This window comes from Moschus berezovskii, chromosome 3 (assembly GCF_049115385.1).
Source record: "Moschus berezovskii isolate FMDL1 chromosome 3, NW_MosBer_1.0, whole genome shotgun sequence".
NCBI classification, from domain to species: domain Eukaryota; kingdom Metazoa; phylum Chordata; class Mammalia; order Artiodactyla; family Moschidae; genus Moschus; species Moschus berezovskii.
This window is the reverse complement of record NC_142462.1, coordinates 75,824,504-75,843,858: the sequence shown is the minus strand read 5'-3', so window position 1 is coordinate 75,843,858 and position 19,355 is coordinate 75,824,504. Positions and strand designations below refer to the sequence as shown.

At 41.0% G+C, this 19,355-nt stretch overlaps 1 protein-coding gene across 1 annotated transcript in view; it reads left to right on the top strand.

Annotated features, from left to right (window-relative positions):
- Nucleotides 1–19,355, top strand: part of CHN2 (chimerin 2) — a 333,380-nt gene that overhangs the window by 163,819 nt on the left and 150,206 nt on the right. Inside the window, exon 3 of the mRNA XM_055420952.2 lies at nt 5,850–5,905. Coding sequence (XP_055276927.1) covers nt 5,850–5,905 — 56 coding nt within the window. The remainder of the gene's footprint in view (nt 1–5,849; nt 5,906–19,355) is intronic.

The following is a 19,355-nucleotide window of genomic DNA, read 5'->3' as shown; positions in this document are numbered from 1 at the left end:
TCAGTCTGAGTCCCTTTGCTGTCCACCTGAAACTATCACAACATTGTTAATCATCTGTAATCCAATGCAAAATTCAGTTTTTTTTTTTTAAAAAAAAAGTGACTAGTGGCACTCAAATTCAGCTTTGGTGTTAGAGGCAATTAAATTTTGTTTAGTAATTGCTTTCCTGGGCATTTAATATGATTACCATTGTCAATGTGCCCAGGAGAGCAGTGCTTTCTATTAATCATAAAGTAACAAATATTACAAAAAAAAAAAAATTGTCTCAGCCCTATCTGATGTGAGTCCCCAACCCTGGCTACATCACTATGGTCAGAGAGTTGGGGTACACTAACTGCCCTAAACCAATCAGGGCACATGGCAGGAACTCTAGAGGGTTCACTCCTGTGTAATTTCCATGTCTGGAAACTTTGGAGAATGGTTGGAGTGGGAAAGATGGAAATGGATGCCTAGAAGACAACCAATGTATGTCTGATTTAAAATCAGCTCTCTCAATATTTTATATAAAGTAGATTGCTCATTCGTTCAAAAAATGCATATTAAGTCTTTGCCTTAGACAAAACTGTGTGCTTTGATCTGTGGGGCCACAAGGATGAATAAAACTCCATCTTGACTCAAGATTGTTCATGATGCTACATGCTTAAGTTCTTGCCTTTTCTGCTCCCCCATTTTTCTTAGAAGCTAATGCTATTACTTTCATAAGAATAATCTTGCCTCAAAGTATCGTCTTCATGCTCAATACCATACCCCAAAACATTGGCAAAGTCACTGAGAAATATTTGGTTTCAATTTTTTAAAAAAGACTATTTTCAAGTTTAATTTAAAAATAAAATAAAGGCACATTCTAAACTTTCGGCCAAAATTGTATGAACTGTGTGTCCTAAGCAGACGAGTTTAAAAGCCAACCACCATGGGTATATTCTGAAAGATTTTATTGTTTAAGAGGCCAAGTGCCAATTAGGCAGCAGATGCCATGGCCAGCAGCTCTCCCCAGAGAATCCCCTGGGCAGCCAGTCAGGTAGTCATGGCTTGTGCCTGTTTTTCTAAAGAGAAGTGTAGAACCTCCAAATTCTGGTCCACAGACTCCCTGCATGATAATTACCTGAGGAGAATAGTTATAATAACTATTCCTCAGCCTGACCCCAGATTTCTGAATCAGAAGAGTGGAGGATCTGCAATTTATCACACCCCACAGGTGCTTCTCATGCACTGAGGCCTGAGACTCCCTGATTCAAGTCTCCACAACCTCATCCCTGGGTTTTTCAGTGTGCCATGGACAAGAGGAGAACACTCCATCCCCAGCAAGACTGGACATTCGTTAGCAAGACAAAGCCTGCACATAGCAGCCTGGAGGTGGGGTTGAACCAAGAGGCCATCAAAGCCCCCACCATTGGTTACTCATACCCGCGAGTTCTTTCCTATGAATACTGGGAAGTCATGGGCAGTGAACAGGGTGGCACTGGCTCAGTGTCACAGCCAAGTGTCCAGGTTTGGCTCCTGGGTCCACATGCCTTCTTAAGGGACTAAAGGCTGTTAGAGGACATTGCTGCAGGGGCTGTTAAGAGATGATGGGTCTGGACTGGGCTTCGGCATCACCCAGGCCAGGGTTTTCACTTGGCATCCATGGGAAGATTGTGTTACCAGAGGATGAGCCAAGTTTTTTTTTAATTATTAATTTTTGGCTGCACTGGGTCCTTCATTGCTTCACGCAGTTTTTTCTAGTTGTGGCAAGTGGGGGCTACTCTCTAGTTGCAGTGAGCGGGCTTGTCACTGAGGTGGTTTCTCTTGCTACAGATCACAACCTCTAGAGTTGTGACATATGGGCTTAGTTGCCCCACTGCATGTGGAATTTTCCTGGACCGAGGATTGAACATGTGTCCCTTTTATTGGCCAGGCAGATTCTTAACCACGGGACTACCAAGGGAGTCCATGCGTTCTTACTGAAGAAAAAATAAAAGATTCTCTCAGTGAACTCTTGATTTCTCAATCTGCTTCAGATTTCTCGGGGAGCAGGGATTCCTCTTCTCTACCCCCAAGTTTCCTAGTGACCATACCCTCACCCCAGTCAAATAGCCTATTCCAGTGCTCAGCATTCTTTTCTGTGTGTAAGGGCCCAGGGCGGGGAAGAGCCTGGGACTGATTTGAAACATCGCCGTAGAAGCAGATTCCATCTTCATGCCCCTTAGTGCACAGAATCACCCAGGAAGTGACATTTATTACTGCATTCTGCTTGTCATGTGTGTTTGTTGAACAACAACAAAAAAATTCAAGAAACTACGTTTTCAAGATTACGTGACATGTTTCAGTTACATTAAATGGGCCTCGCGGATGTTTGTTTTGTTACAGCCCGTCTTGAGAAGGAGGGACAGGGACTGAAGCTGAGATAGAGTCTAAAGCCCTATTTTTCCCCCTATGGCTGCCACTGCAATTGGTTGTCATCTAATCATCTTTATAGAGATGTGGAATCCAGATGGGTAACAGGCTTTGTCAGTTTCTTTTGCTTAGAACAGCACCAAGTAGATCTTGTAGCTCACTGAGAAATGATGATTGATTTCTGTTGTGTGCAGCCCAGGGACCAACAAGGAGAGGTGGCATCTCTGGCTTGAGGAGTTTGCAGGGACCCCCCTCAAAGTTACTCCTGGCTGGAGTAGGACAAATGGCTGTTTCCATTTGTAAGACTGGTGAACAACCACACTTCTCTTTACTCAGAGAATCCCTAGAGTATACAGCTATAGGCTGTAGTTTGTTGACACAGGAGAGGAACTGTCCCTTACATTTCCTCTCCTGTAACCTCTGTAACTGTTAATAGCATCTCAATCTTTCCATCTTTCCAGGCCCTTTCCTCCATTCCATTTGTGATCAAGCCCTGCCAATCCTCCTCAGCAATCAGCTCCCTTCTCATCTGCATTTCCACCAGTGTTGTCCTAACTTACACCTTCAAGATCTCCTTTATATACAATGAAAATACTCTTATCCTTTGTTTGCCTGGGCTTCTCACATGGCATTGGGATAAAGCATCCACCTGCCATTGCAAGAGATGCAAGAGACGTGGGTTCGATCACTGGGTCGGGAAGATCCCCTGAAGTAGGAAATGTCAACCCACTCCATTATCCTAGCCTGGAGAGCCTGGTAGGCTACAGTTCATGGGGTCACAAAGAGTCAGACATGACTGAGCAACTAACACTTTCACTTTACGTATGCCAAACACGGTTCAAAGCACTGAGCATCCCACTGTGGACAGAACCAAGTCATGGCATCTGGTCCCATCACTTCATGGGAAATAGATGGGGAAACAGTGGAAACAGTGTCAGACTTTATTTTGGGGGGCTCAAAAATCACTGCAGATGCTGATTGCAGCCAGGAAATTAAAAGACGCTTACTCCTTGGAAGGAAAGTTATGACCAACCTAGATAGTATATTAAAAAGCAGAGACATTACTTTGCCAACCAAGGTCCATCTAGTCAAGGCTATGGTTTTTCCCATGGTCATGTATGGATGTGAGAGTTGGACTGTGAAGAAAGCTGATCGCCAAAGAATTGATGCTTTGAACTGTGGTGCTGGAGAAGTTAAGGGAGACAGCACACAAAGTAAACAAATACAGTGTGTTGATGGTGATGAGTACCATGATGAAACATGAAATGGTATAAAAGGGAGCAGAGTGGAATGATGATGTGGAATTTTATTCCAAGCTGAGCAAGTCAGGGAATACCTGAATGAAGGAGCGGGGAGGGAGTCATCTAAACATCTTGGGAGAGAGCAATCCAGGTAGATGGAGTAGCAAGTGCAAAGGCCCTGAGGCACAGAAAAATAAACCAGGGCTTTAGAGTCAAAAGGATTCATTTTAGCTTGATGCCCTGGGGCAGATATTTCACTTCTAGGCACTTATTTCTTCATATAAAATTGAGAATGATAATGATATGTTCTTTCTTTTGAGCTCTTGAGAGGATTCAATAAAACATCGTTCCTGGCATGTAACAGGCACTTGATATGCTGGTTCCCTTCTCTTCTCCCTTTCCCTCCATTCATCCTCAAAGCCTCCAGGTAATGCTGACTGTGGTATCTGTTTTATAGCTGGTGTTCAAATGTTTGCTGATATGAATTACAAACGTACGCATAGCTAAAAATGCTTCTCTCTTATAACAGCTGTACTTCCTTTTCTACCTTCAAGGGAGGCATTAAAAATGGTGTTCACAAAACCGTTCCAGCCATGCCCCCCACATATAATTGCTGTCTTCAAAGGGGGCTGGTGATAGGTGGATAAGAGGAGGTAGGATTCTCTGGACGTGGGTTCTATAATTGCTCGTGAGCTCTGTGACTCTAAGAGATGCCCCGTTTGGGTCCCTTTACACTCATTAACAGCAAAACCCTGCTGAAAAGCAGCTGGTTGGTGTTGGGGTTGATCTGAGAGGAATAAAGGATTCCATGAAGGCTCTCTCATGATTTAAGGAGAGTGTGGACTCTACTGGGATTGTCAATAGAGTGTCCAAAACTGTTTCTCTATCTTCAGCCAATTCTTCCTCATGTTTCCTCCTGTACAAGAAGCCTTCTCTGACCTGTCCCTTACACATGGCTACAGTTATTCTTAAGTGTCACAGGCACCATCATTAGTATGGGCAACCTAAGCTTAGAAATGGGATGAATTGAAAACATCTATATGAGAGTTAGATGATTTCTTCTCTGTGAGGAAGCTGAGTGGTCTACCCTTAATTAGGTAAGAAAATAACCATTTTGAGCTGAATGCTTTGGGGAGCCATCGATACAAAATAAGTTCCATCATTTCTACCTCTGTTTCCACATGACTATCTGCCTTTCAATTAAAATTTCTTTTTTTATTTTTAGACCTAAGAGTAAGCCAGAGATTTTCACTTCTCTTATTACATTTTCTAGAAAGACTTTGTACAATTGAATTTTTAACCTTTGTAGATGTATTTATGATTCATAGATTTACTTAACATTAATTATTCCCTCTTCACAGCTCTGAAGATAACATCAAGTAGGTTTGTTTTCAGCTCCCATTTCCATGAAAGTAAAACTTTAAGGTACATGCACAGGGTAGCTTTTCCTCTTAAGAAAAATAACCAAACTAGCTAAGCGGCAGAAAGCCACTCATCATAGTCTAATAAATCACAAATAGTAGTCTGATAAATTATATTTCTGTATACAATTACCTGCTTTCCTCCATGCCCAAGCTGGGAAGTCTGTCTTTTATACAGGATATAAGAGAGTTGTTATTATTTAAGACACTGAAGGGCCCAAGGAAAAGGAATGACAATGGTTGGAAAATAATCAAGGAGCTAAGAATCCATGGTGATAGGCAGGGCAAAAATGGAAGTCATGAAGAAAGAAATGACTTGGGGCCTCATTCACTCACAGAATCAATTGTGTCTTTGTCCATAACTAGCATTTCAGAGAATGCCTCTTGTCTTCTAAGGCTATTCTTCCCCTGGTATTCTCATCAGCATTGAGACGGAGGGATCCTATTATGTGATCTTACTACTTAGGTACTCACAAGTAGAATTTCATCTTTAAAATTGTCAAAAGAATTGTAGTCTTATCTAGTCTTCCAAGAAAGCTATAACATGAACAATGCCAGTAACAATTATGAAACTAAATTGTCCTTATGAGAACTTTAAAAAATCAATTTTGCCAGTTTATATTCATTGTGACTCATTTCCATATAAATGATCTGACTTTATTCTGTCTAAAAATGGGTATCTCCTTTGTTTTTTGGTTGAGAAATTTGCAGTTCTTGAAAGGTAGTTAGGTTGAGCTGTTTGAAGTCATGTTGGTATGTGCTTTTTTTTTTTTTTTTTTTTTTGATTATAATTCTCTCTTTTTCTGTTTGGCAGTGTATCAGTTACAGCAAGAGGCCCCTCGTCCCAAGAGGATCATTTGTCCTGGGGAGGTCAGTACTCAGCTATTTCCAATACACCTCGTTAAATATGATGAATGGTCAGCACTGTATTCATATTGGAGAGGCTTCAGATTTACTGGGAGTTGATTTCTATTAATGTTTAAGTGTCAACAGATTTAACATCTAAATAATCTATATTTTGAAATCAAGTGTTCTTTGAAAAATACTAACTTGTAATCAGAAGTCTTACATTTTTCACCACTGCAGAGGTAAATTAAGCATCTTTTTGTAAATTCCCCAAAATGTGTATTCTGTTTTTTCTTTGCTCCTGCAGTTTTGATACTTTTATCTCTTTTTTTTATTATGAAATGTTTCCAGCAGAGAAAATGCAGAGAATGATAAATATCTGGACACTCTCAACACCCATATTTAGCAAACCTCTATGCTTTGTCATATTAAAAAGAAAAAAAATCCCTATGAGTAGAGTGACTGGGTTTTTATTCTTGGAGATAAGCTTAAAAATATATTGACTCATAAAAATGCTTCTTAGCCACAAAACGTTCCCTGACCTACCTTTACTTGTCAGTTCTCTTATCATCTGGGATGCGAGCGAGATTGGAAAGGCAAGATGAAGGCTGTTTTCTGGTTTTATGCTGACCAGTTGCTTTAATAGCCAGACTAAAATCCTTCAAACAAAGGTCTGTGGGTCCTTGCTTGTTTTTGTTAGTATGATTTTGCTTAAATACAGAGTAGCAGATTTCTTTTAAAGCGTCACATCTGCCTGATCATGGGGAAAGACTCTTAATTCCAGTAACCTTGAGATTCATCCTTGACATCAGGACTTTCTGGCAGACTGACTAGATCTGGTTTTGAATCTGTCTCAAAGACTTAGGTACATACGTACCCACAACCAGAGCCAACTTACTACTGTTTCCTAAATGCTTCTACGGGAAGTTTTACTTCTGTGGAAGGGCACTGAAGTTCATTGAGTAGTCTGAATTTTAATAGAGTGAACATTCTCATCCCAGGAGTATTGCTTGGGAGGAGAAAATATTTGATCTGAAAGGAAAAATTCAGAATGAGGTCAGATCTTTATTTGGTGGTATGGTCTTGTCTGTCACTTACCCTGCTGACTGATGTTCCTTGGTTTTTCAATAATATCCAAATAAGAGAAGATTGGGATAAATAACAGAATTTTTTAATGAGAAGTTTTAATTAGGGTATTTTGGGTGGGCATTAAGAAACAAGTTATTAGAAATTCCTTCAGTCCTACTTTATACTTAGGATTTTGCCATCAGAAGAAAATATAACCATGTATCGGGAGTTAGAGAACTTTAAATGCCTCTATGAAAAGAATGTTTGTGAAATTAGAATTCAACGGAGGTCTCTTCCTCATTCTCTCAGTTGCACTGACTCTTTATGACCTCTTGGACTGTAGCCCGCCAGTGCATGGAATTCTGTCCATGGAATTCCTCTGTCCATGGAATTCTCCAGGCAAGAATACTGGAGTTGGTTGCTATGCCCTCCTCCAGGAGATCTTCCTGACCTAGGGATTGAACCCTAGTCTCCTGTGTCTCCTGCATTGTAGGCAGATTCTTTACCCACTGAGCCACTGGGGAAGCCCACAATCTCTTCCTAGAGTTATTAATAAAAAGTCTACTGGCAAAGTCTGGCACCAGGACTTGTAACCCAAGGAGATAGTAAATGTTCATTTGTTCATTTATTTTATATATGTGTATTATATACAATATAGAGGGAGCCTACTCTGTTCTGACTTTCATCTAGGTGTTGGGAATTCAGCAAAGAACTTGGCTATTGGTATCTTGAGTGTTTTATTAATTGTATGTAATTAAAGGTATATTTAAGATATTATCTGTGTAGAGGGGTATAAAAGAGAAAAAGAAAGAGTAGAAAGAAAGAGTCCAAGCACTTCTTTGTTTCTCAAAATCTTGGAATCATGTCCATCGTTCTGTAAGCCAGGTCGAACGTTAGCAGTGGAGATGGGTGGATTCAGATTAGCTTCATGAAGGCTCTTCACAGAGTTCCACTGAAACTCTTCAGACATCCAGTGGGCCGAGGGTCCACTATCTGTCTCTTTAATGTCACACTTGCATCGTAAGGGAGTGCCCCAGGGGCCTTAGCAGAGCTGAACTGTGTGCCACAAGCCACCGCCATCTGCTATGACTGAAGGATATGGCTCACGTGCAGCTGTTTTCTTCCTTCTCTCTTGTCTTCTAAACCAAGCTTTTCACCTTTTGACATTTATCAATCTGATTCATTAATAAGTTATGTCTGGTGGATGCTGGATTCCTAGGTAACTTTGCCCCTAGGAATTCCATATCTCGTTTCTTCCAGGAAACCTAACGTGAAATTGACGTTCATTGGCTCTATTTCCTCAGCAGGTGGCGCGGAACCCATCCAGTCAGGCAGGTGTCGGGCGATAAAGGGCCGAGTGTGCTGGAGCCTCAGGTGCTGCTGAGATGAGGGCCAGCATAGCTTCAGGGCCCTTTGTCCTTCCGTGCAAATGATTCTTGCACACATTGCTCAGTCTCCCAGGACTTGGCCTCCTCCTAGTGAAGGCCCCTCTTGGCTGCTGGTGAAACCATTGCTTCTGCTACAGAGGATGTTTGGGCAGACAGCTCTGTGCCTTGTAGTACACCTGTGTGTTCAGGGGACATGCCTAATGAAGACAGAAAGCCTTTCAGCTTGAGTGTGTGGCCAGAGAGACTGAAGCTTTATTAATATACTTACATAAAGCGATAAAAGCTGTTTCTTTTGAAAATCCTTCTCCTGTCAGCCACCTTGTCCCTGGCATGTCACCCGGGCCATGTTGCCCCAACACACTCCGTCTCTTTTGTTTCTCTGATGACTAATAACCTCCCAGGCTGTGGGCCTCTCTCAGGTCTGGGTCCTCCCACTGAATGCGATAAATTCCACATTAGAGCACCAAGTCATGGAACAAGCCTGCAGTTACCAAGTCATGGAACACTGCTGTTCAAGGGTACAGGCACAGGCCAACCTGACTTGTATGCTTGGTGGCTCTCGATGAATACTGGCCACCTAGTGGACTTCGCTGGAGAAGTAGCAGATCAAGGGTACAGACTGACTCAGCAGGCGAAATCCGATGAGCTTTGTAAACCCAGGAAGGGGAGCCTGGCTGCAGAGTCACTTGAACTTGTCTGCAATCCTTGTTCTACCACTTTCTAGCTACTTGAGTTAGAGCCAAGCACCTACTCTCTCCGAGGGATTAAGGTCTACCCCCAGGGCAAACAGCTACTTTGCAGGGTGTTATAAGTGGGATCTATGCGTCAAGCATCTAGAATGGTGCCTGGCACACCGTGAATACTCAGTGTTGACTCATGGCAGATTCAGAAATCTGTGAAGAGCAAGTTCTGAGAGAGTCATTAGGGACATAGTCAGAGCAAGGACAGTATTTGCTGGATGTGAAGGCAAGAAAGGCAGTGATCAAGAACAAAGCAAGGTGCCTGGGTCAGGGATTAAGCCTCAAGGTAAAAAGATACTAAGGATGAGGGACAGAGTACAAGCTGAACGACAGCTGTGGCACCGATTGAGTCGGGTAGGGTTAGTTACTAAAATAACAGTCTGTTGCTTTCTTGAGATTTATTGCAGTAAATTAATATGTATTGAGCAGCCCAGCACCTGGCCTTCTCTGCCAGCATTTTCTGAGTGTTCCATGCCAGGAGATTCAAAACATCTTCCAGGATGCAAAATTTCACTTCCTGTTTCTGTCGATTGTCAACCAGTCATCTCCTAAGCATTTATTAATTACCAAACAGGTACCTGGGTGGTCTGCCAGGAATTGTGCAGAATATTGACTGTCAAATGTGTGTCTCTAGCTGAGACCTAGCTGAGACCTCCAAACACCTCACTCCATCTGCCTACTTGATCTTTTCAGGTAAATGTCCTACAGGCCATCTCTAGTCTAGTGTTCAAAGGAGAACTTTGAACAAGGACAAAGAACAACTTTGTCCCTGGACCCCACTCCATTAAACAACACCTAACTTCAGAGACCTGGATGCCTGTTTTTCCCACATTCACCCTTTTCTCATAGCAAGCTTCGATTTTGCCTCCAATTATATTTGGCATTTGTCACTGCTCTCTGTCACCAGGACTACCCTGTGGTTTGGCTCATCATCATTTCTTACCTGGATTATTTTTTAAATCTATTCATTTGGTTGCACTAGATCTAAGCTGCAGTATGCAGACTCTTAGTTGTGGCATGTGGGATCTAGTTCCCTGATCAGGGATCAAACCCCAGCCCACTGCATTGGGAGCACAGGGTCTAAGCCACTGGACCACCAGAGAAATCTCTCTTACCTGGATTATTGCCACTCAGCAGCCTCCAGGATCATATCCCTGCTTCCACTGTTGACAGTCTTCCTGATATACAGACACACACAAAAAAACACACACACACACCCCATTCTTCAAACAGGAGCCCAAACCATCACTGTTAGATATCAATCCAATAGCTTCCCTTCACTCTTAAAAGGAAGACCTCACCCTGCCTATGAACCCTGGTGTGGCTCCTGCCTTCCTCACAGTCCTGTCTGTACCATGATTCTCTGAGTGTACTGCCTTACATCCCCATTAGTTCTTGCTCCTATCCATCAAACAGACCACAGTGCCCCTACCATAGGGCCTTTGCATTTTCCCTTTGCCTGAAATTCTTGTCCTTGAGTTTTCTACATGTCCAGATTTCAGATCAAACTTTACCTGATAACTGAAGCCCTTCTTGAATCCCCTAAAAGTTAGTACCTACAGATCTTCTCTCTCATATCACCCTGTTTGTTTTGTTTATAGAGTTAATACAATCTCTAATACACTTTTGATCATATTTAACTGTTCCCTTGATGTCTGTACATCTCTCTCTGGAGAATACAAACACCAGGGACATCACTAGTCTTAATCATGGGTACTTCCCTAGTATTGAGCCCAGAGCCAAGCAGCAGTGGGCAGTCAGTAAATATATGGTAAAATGATGAAAAAAAAAAAGACTGCTATCTTAAGGAATTTAGAACTCTCAGACTGTTACTAATAGCATATCAGATTTACTCAATGCTGTTATTAGGGGAGTCCATTGGACTTTTGGCTGTTGTTAAGGTTCTTACGTAAGCACAGACTAATATTTTCTCCTGGAACATTCTAAATTTCTTTTTGACCTTTCCAAAAGGGCAAAGTGTTAAGATTTACTTGTATGACTAAAGTCAAGTCAAGTTCCTCAGAATTACATGAAGAATACAAAATATGCAGAAATTCTTTTGTGACTGTAAATGATTTGGTGTCATTCTTTTTTGAAATTGCTGTGGTGAATATGGGATTCTAAAAGGCAATTTCAAAAAAGGGAAATAAATTACATACTATCATTTTAAATTGTTCTCCATTTTATGCAGCTTTACTCCCCCTCTCCCTTAGCATAGAATAATCTATTTTGGAAAAAATATTTTAATGCAACAGTGAATTCTAGAACTGAGGTTTCTAGCATTTATGATCAGAACCAGTATTTTTTTCTTGATTATCAGAAGTTAAGCCAAATATGGAGGATAGTGATCTATCTTAAATTTTTAGCAGTAATCCCTTATTTAATTTTTAGCAGTAATCCCTTATTTAAAAAGTGATTTGTACTCACTTTTTAAATATTACCTTTTGTGCCCCTTCTCTTTTTCTGTGCATTTTCTTTAGTTTTTGGTGTTTGTAAATAGCTACCCATTTAATCTCTTCTACTTTATTTGTAAAAACTATTGTTTTAAGCCTGCAAAAGCATTTCATTTTATCATTAAACTTTTTAAATTTTGATTCACCGTACTTAGATTTCACAGTCTCACAATCTTGTAGTTTTAGGTATTTATCTTGTCTTGGGCATGTCTGGAAGATCTTAACCAGCCATGTTGATTGGCTGTATCATTCTCAACTAACTCTGCTGCTGCTGCTGCTGCTGCTGCTAAGTCGCTTCAGTCGTGTCCGACTCTGTGTTATTCCATACGCGGCAGCCCACCAGGCTCCCCCATCCCTGGGATTCTCCAGACAAGAACACTGGAGTGGGTTGCCATTTCCTTCTCCAATGCATAAAAGTGAAAAGTGAAAATGAAGTTGCTCAATCATGTCCAACTCTTAGAGACCTCATGGACTGCAGCCTACCAGGCTCCTCCGTCTGTGGGATTTTACAGGCAAAAGAGTACTGGAGTGGGGTGCCATTGCCTGCTCTGCTCAACTAACTCAGTACGTTTCAAATCACAGATTTAAAATAAACTCAGAGAGGTTTTCTAATATTCTACCATCCTCCCCACTTTCTTCTTCTATTCATTGAAAATAAGTGTTTTTGAGCAAATGTGCATCAGAGGGAACAGAAAAGTCTGCTGATTCAAGACATCAAGATAAGCTATGTCTTTAATATAATGAGATTGATTCTATAAGCCACAAACAAAAACCAATCCCATTACCTTTTAATTGGCTTTATGTGCAGCAATCAGAAGGCTATTCCTTCCCTGGTCAAAAATATTTCTCTTTTTTTCATCCTAGACTTTCTCCACCAGTCTCTTTTCCTCCTTAATATTGACACAACCTAGAATAAAGAGCTTTTGCCATCATTATTCCTTTCAGACTTTCATCTCACTCCCTAACACAGTAAGGCTTTTTGCTTGATGTGATTTTATCCTGAGCTCGACTTGCTTGGCTTGTAGACCACTGTTGTAAAGGGGGAAAACCTTCTCATAAAACCAATGTTTAAAAAAATTTTTTAGACATATGAGTTTTATTGTTTTCTAAAGTTAGAACCAAGAGTTTTGCACTTCTTTAAATAAAAAGCTTGTTTTTTTATTAGCAAATGATGCTGTCTACCAAAATACATGACCTTCCCTCCAAATTTACTCTCTTTGGAATATTTTGAATTTCTTCTAATAGGGCATAGACTTTGCACATTTGCACCTAGAAAATATTTATTCATTTCCAAGGTGATGGCGTGAGCAGAGGATAAGGGCTCTTGAGGACAAGCCGCTATAGAATTTAGAGGCTCGGGAGCTCTGAGTCGAGGGGACAGATGACTAAACTGGAGAGGACTGCCAAGGAACATCCGTGTAAGGTGGGTATGAACTGAGGCAAAAGTGGAAGGTTTTTTCCCTTAAAACAGAATAATGAAGGAGAGTTAACAGTGATTGATAATTTGTAACATTTCTTAAGAAGGTACTTGTTTTAGTCCTTCAGTCACGTCCAACTCTTTTGCGACCCCATGGACTGTAGCCGGCCAGGCTTCTCTGTCCATGGGATTTCCCAGGCTAGAATACCAGAGTGGATTGTCATTTCCTTCTCCAGGGGATCTTCCCAACCAAGGGATCAAACCTACATCTGCATTGCAGGCAGATTCTTCACTGCTGAACATCAGGGTAACCCTGAGAAGCTACTGCTGCTGCTGCTAAGTCACATCAGTCGTGTCCGACTCTGTGTGACCCCAGAGATGGAAGCCCACCAGGCTCCCCCTTCCCTGGGATTCTCCAGGCAAGAACACTGGAATGGGTTGCCATTTCCTTCTCCAATGTGTGAAAGTGAAAAGTGAAAGTGAAGTCACTCAGTCGTGTCTGACCCTTAGCACTAGAGATGAATTACTACACTGAAGGCATGCTAAGTCACTTCATTTGTATCTGACTCTTTACAACCCCATGAACTGTAGCCCACCAGGCTCCTCTGTCCATGGGCTTCTCCAGGCAAGGATACCAGAATGGGTTGCCACGTTCTCCTCCAGGGAATTTTCCCGACCCAGGGATTAAACGCATGTCTCTTATATCTCCTTCATTAACAGGCAGATTCTTTTACCACTAGCACCACCTAGGAAGCCCACATTATGTAGTTAGTGTTTTGTTTTGTTTTTTATAAAGGAATAACAGACAGCATCATGGATTCTGTCATCTTCACTTAGTCTGTGATAGCTATAACCCAAGATACCATCACTCACAGATGGGGGCAGGAGAGGGGTCCAGACTGAGGGCATGGTGGTTTTGAGGTTTTTTTAGGACCAACCTTACTCACCCAAACAGAGGGCAAATGCCCCCGTACCGATAGCTATCTAGATGGTATGTCTGCTCTGTGACTCAGAGTTCAGGGCCATCAAAATTTCAGGTGTGGCCAGGACCGTCTGGGATAGGTACATAGCACTGGATGCACAAGTGAGATTTTAAAGACATGCTTCACATTTGACTCATCTGGTTAAACATTAACTGAGAAATAACGCTCATGAAGGCAGTTACACTTTGCCCCGAGCAAGCCATGTTTCCTAGAGTAGTGTGGTCTGGCTAACCAAGCAGTGAGATGTTTGGGGAAAAAAAAGAAAAACACATGGATAGCACTGTCTCAGACCGTGCAGATTTGACTGTGGCAACTATAAAGAATATTGCCTAATTATTTACTGCTGTCCATCTTTCCACAGTAATGAGTGCTAACACATATGAGTGACTTACTGTACACCGAGCGCTGGATTAAAGAGTTTCACATACGTAATTTCTCATAACAGTGCCATGCGATTGTTATCTGTCTCATTTTATAAGAGGAAATGAGACAAAGAGCACAGGAAGGGCAGAGCTAGTCAGTCTCAGATGGTCCAAATCCAGGACTTGGCTTCTAACCCAGTGATTCTGAAAGTGTGGTCCCAAGGCCAGCAGCAGCAGCACCAGGGAACCTGTCAGAAATGCAGATTCTTCTGGCCCACCCGAGACCAATGATCTGGGTCTTAACAAACCCTGCTGGTCATCCTGATGTTCACGCAAGTGTGAGGACTGCTGCTGGAGCCATTGTTCTCACTTCCTCTACTTTCTTTTTTGTTTTTAATTGAAGTATAGTTGGTTTATAATGTTGTGTTAGTTTCTGGTGTATAGCAAAGTTATTCCATTTTATAAATATATAATATATATATGCTTTTTCAGAGTCTTTTCCATTATAGATCATTAAAAGATATTGAATATAATTCTTGTGCTATAAGGTAAATCCTTGTTGTTTATCTATTTTATATATAGTAGTGTGCCTCTGTTAATCCCAAGCTTCTGATTTATTCCTCCCTTGCTTTCCCCTTAGGTAATCATAGTTTTATTTCTATATCTGTGAGTCAGTTTCTGTTTTGTAAATAAATTCATTTTTATCATTATTTTAGATTCCATATATAGGTAATATCATACAGTATTTGTCTTTATCTTTTTTACTTACTTCACTTAGTATTTAATATGATAATCTCTAGGTCCATCCGTGTTGCTGCAATGGCATCATTTCATTCTTTTTATGGCTAAGTACCTTCCATTTATGTATGGACCATATCTTCTTTATCCATTCATCCGTCAGTAGACATTTAGGCTGTTCCCATGGGTTGGCTATTGTAAATGGTGCTGCCAGAAACACTGGGGTGTGTGCATTTTTTCAAATGACTCACTGTCTCTACTTTCTGTTCCATGCTGCTTTCCCTGTACCCTGGAGTAGATAGAAAAATCAAGATACTTTCTCTCCTGTTGATGTTTACTGTTTGCCTAGCACTGGACTAGGCTTTTCATGAATTTCAAAGTCAGTGCCAAGTCATCCCATGGCTGCCTTTTCTTTTCTAGATGTACTTCCTCCTTGATGTTATTTTCCATTTTTAAAAAATATTTTGCCTTTGCCTTTCTTCTTTGCTATGTCTAGCTTTCCCATGCCCTCGTATGTTGCAGGGGCCAAGTATGAATTTTTGTTAGGGGAATGGTCAGTGCTTAATTTAACCTGGTTTTCTACATCCACCACTCCTCTCCCAAAAAGCTAGTCTTCTCAGACTTACGTTTGTACGACTAATTAACAAAAATGTTCAAATTCAGTTCTAGTCAGGTGATTTGTACTCGTGTTCTTCCATATCCAGTACACATTCTTATGAACTCCAGCTCTTTTTTGATGTTTTCCTTACCTTGTTCAGTTCAGTTCAGTTGCTCAGTTGTGTCTGACTCTTTGCAACTCCATGACTACTGGAAAAACCATAGCTTTGACTAGACGAACCTTTGTTGACAAAGTAATGTCTCTGCTTTTTACTAGGCTGTCATAGCTTTTCTTCCAAGGAGCAAGCGTCTTTTAATTTCATGGCTGCAGTCACCATCTGCAGTGATTTTGGAGCCCAAAAAAATAGTCTCTCACTGTTTACTCTGTTTCCCCATCTATCTGCCATGATCTTAGTTTTCTGAATGTTGAGTTTTAAGCCAACTTTTTCGCTCTCCTCTTTCATTTTCTTCAAGAGGCTCTTTAATTCTTCTTCAGTTTCTGCCATAAGGGTGGTGTCATCTGCATATCTGAGGTTATTGATATTTCTTCCAGCAATCTTGATTCCAGCTCGTCCTTCATCCAGCCCAGCATTTCGCATGATATACTCTGCATCAGTTCAGTTCAGTTCAGTTCAGTCGCTCAGTCGTGTCCGACTCTCCGCGACCCCATGAATCACAGCACGCCAGGCCTCCCTGTCCATCACCAACTCCCGGAGTTCACTCAAACTCATGTCCAGAGAGTCGGTGATGCCATCCAGCCATCTCATTCTCCGTCGTCCCCTTCTCCTCCTACCCCCAATCCCTCCCAGCATCAGAGTCTTTTCCAGTGAGTCAACTCGTCTCATGAGGTGGCCAAAGTATTGCAGTTTCAGCTTTAGCATCAGTCCCTCCAATGAACATCCAGGATTGATCTCCTTTATAGAAGTGAAATAAGCAGAGTGACAATATACAACCTTGACATACTCCTTTCCCTATGTGGAACCAGTCTATTGTTCCATGTCCAGTTCTAACTGTTGTTTCTTGACCCACATACAGATTTCTCAGGAGGCAGGTCAGGTGGTCTGGTATTCCCATCTCTTTAAGAATTTTCCAGTTTGTTGTGATCCACACAGTCAAAAGCTTTGTCGAAGGCTTACCTAGTAGATGTGCACAAATCCTGGCTAAATTTATTCTTGCTTTCAATGAAACTTTGAATTAACAAAAGTATTAAGTCCATTATCATTATGTCAGGAGTACTTTGAAATATATTTCTGTTTTCCAAGTGCTAGTCACTTCACTCAGTGAATCAACTGTGTGCTCATTGAGTAGCTCTCAATTCAGAATTGTAGGCAACTCATTTATCAGTGAAAGCCAGTCCAGTGCTGATGCTTTCTGGGTCCTGCCTCCTGACCTCAGTCTACCACTCCTTTTGTTGTTCCCAGCTTGATTGGTGCCATTTATAATCAGTCATCTTTGGCTGTATCCTCTGACAAGCCACAGTCTTGGAATTAGCTCTCAGTATACCATTTCTCCCTGTCTTGTTGGCAAGAATAGCAAACTTTGCTTTCGTGATAGTATCTCTTTCTTCTTCCTATTTACAAGGCCAGTGTCATCTCCCCATCTACTGCGGGAGGAAATTAAATATCCTTGGCACAGCCCCACAAAGGCATGTTGGTTACCATCCAGCACCTTGTGTCCTCCTAGGTAATTACACATCAATTGTTTGATGAATTGTTCTTGTATCTCCCTGGGTATTTCTACTGTGTCTATAATTACACTTTTCTGGTTGTCCCTTTGCTCTGCTGTGATCCTCCAAGTTCCATGACTTCTCAAAGACCATGTTTAATGATGGTGCAGCAGCACCTTTCAATTCAAGGATGCAGGTCAGGTCCCTTAGGGTTTCAGTATTCTTTGATTGTTTAACAGTATAATTCAACCGTTTACTGTCTTCCTTCACTTTGATTTTTCAAGTTGGCATCAGTAGACCATAGATTAAAACTTAATGATTCTTTCCTCCCTGTGCAGTAAGAGACAGCAGGACGTGAACACAAATAGATGATTTGACCACCATTAAATAAAAAGGCCGTTTGAGGCATTGGCAAATGCCCTGAGTTTTGAGCTAACTCTAAGATGTCCTGAAAATGATTTTTGAGAATAGACTCCAATGTGTGTTAGTCTAGAATAGCCATTGGCAAACAATTGTCTGCCAGCTAGTTTTGTAAATAAAGTTTTATTAGAACACAGCAATGCTCATTCCTTTATGTATTATCTATGACTGTTTTTATGCTTCCATGTTGAGTCCTGGAGACAGATTGTATGGTCCTCAAAGCCTAAAGTATTTACTATTTTATTCTTGCCGGAAAAAGTTTCCTGACCCCTAGTCTTGTATTAGAAGTAACTTTGAAGAAAAGTAACTTTTAATACTTGCAAAGCACTCAGAACAGTGACATTTATCTGTGGGAAGTATTGGTCTTTAATTTCTACCATTTCCCAAGCACTTTTATAAATGTTAGCCAGAAGAAGAATTTTAGTTCTGTAGTTTAGGATTTGAACCCAAGTCATTATGAGAAACATTTTGACCTTCATGTTTAACATTTGTATATTGGTGAAAGAAGCCCAGGCAGTTACAATAAGAAGTTGTTCTTTCACCTGCTTCATCACGGCCACTTCTTCCTTGTTAAGAAATGGTAGCCTGTTTAAAAAGGTGGCCCAGCGCTCCATAAGCAGGAAATTTAAAAGGTGTGTACAATCTCTTCATTTGGGAACACCATCTGAACATGTAAACTAAGCTCACCTTCTTTAATTTCAGGCCCAAACCTTTTGGGGGAAAGAGTACTGTGTCTGCAACTTACTATGAAATACACACCCCCCCACCAAATTTGGATTAGTGGATGGATATAGGGATGAATAGATATACCATAAAGCACATATATATAGCACATATTATAGAATTTAAATAGTGCATATATGGGTGTTGGCTGTTAACTTTTTTCAGCATTTCTGTCTATATGAAAATTTTCATAATAAAATGTCAGAAAGAAAAACAAAGTTTATTTGTGCAAAAAGAGCAATGTCCGGGCAAGCTCTGACCCAGGGAATAAAAACAATCTCTTGGGTACGCAGCCCTGAAAGGCAGGAGTGTGGCTCAATGTCAGAGCTGCTGGAAGCACCATAAGAATTTTTAACATGGAATAATTTGTCAGAAAAAGAATTTGAAAGCAAGGACAAACATGAATAAAGCACTTTCACTCTTTATTTATTACCATATTGGGAATTGTTTGGGGGAAATTTCAGAAGTGCTGAATTAAGTAATTTTTTTAAAATAATTGAGAAAAGGCTTTTAGATTTTATGGCATCATCACCATATAGCAAAATGAATACTGGACCTGAAAGCTGCAGCTGGGTTTCAACCTCAAATCTGCTCCTAGCCCTGGGTAGCACTGGGAGCAGATTAACTTATCACTCCAAACCACAGCTTTCTCATCTATAAAAAGGAGGCAAAGATATTAATACATAGTCCACCTTCTTGGTAGACGAATAAATGTAGAAGCATTCTGAAAGCCATGAGGATGTCACCAGACAATGAGTTCTCAATGGAGCCAGTATCAGGCCCAAGGTGGGGGGTGGTTCTTGAGGGAGCACATAAAAATCTTTACTATTTCAATCTATGAAGCATAGATAAACATATAGAACAGAAGCAGATATACAGTCTATCTGTAGTACTGAAATTTTACTGGGAAGGAATGATT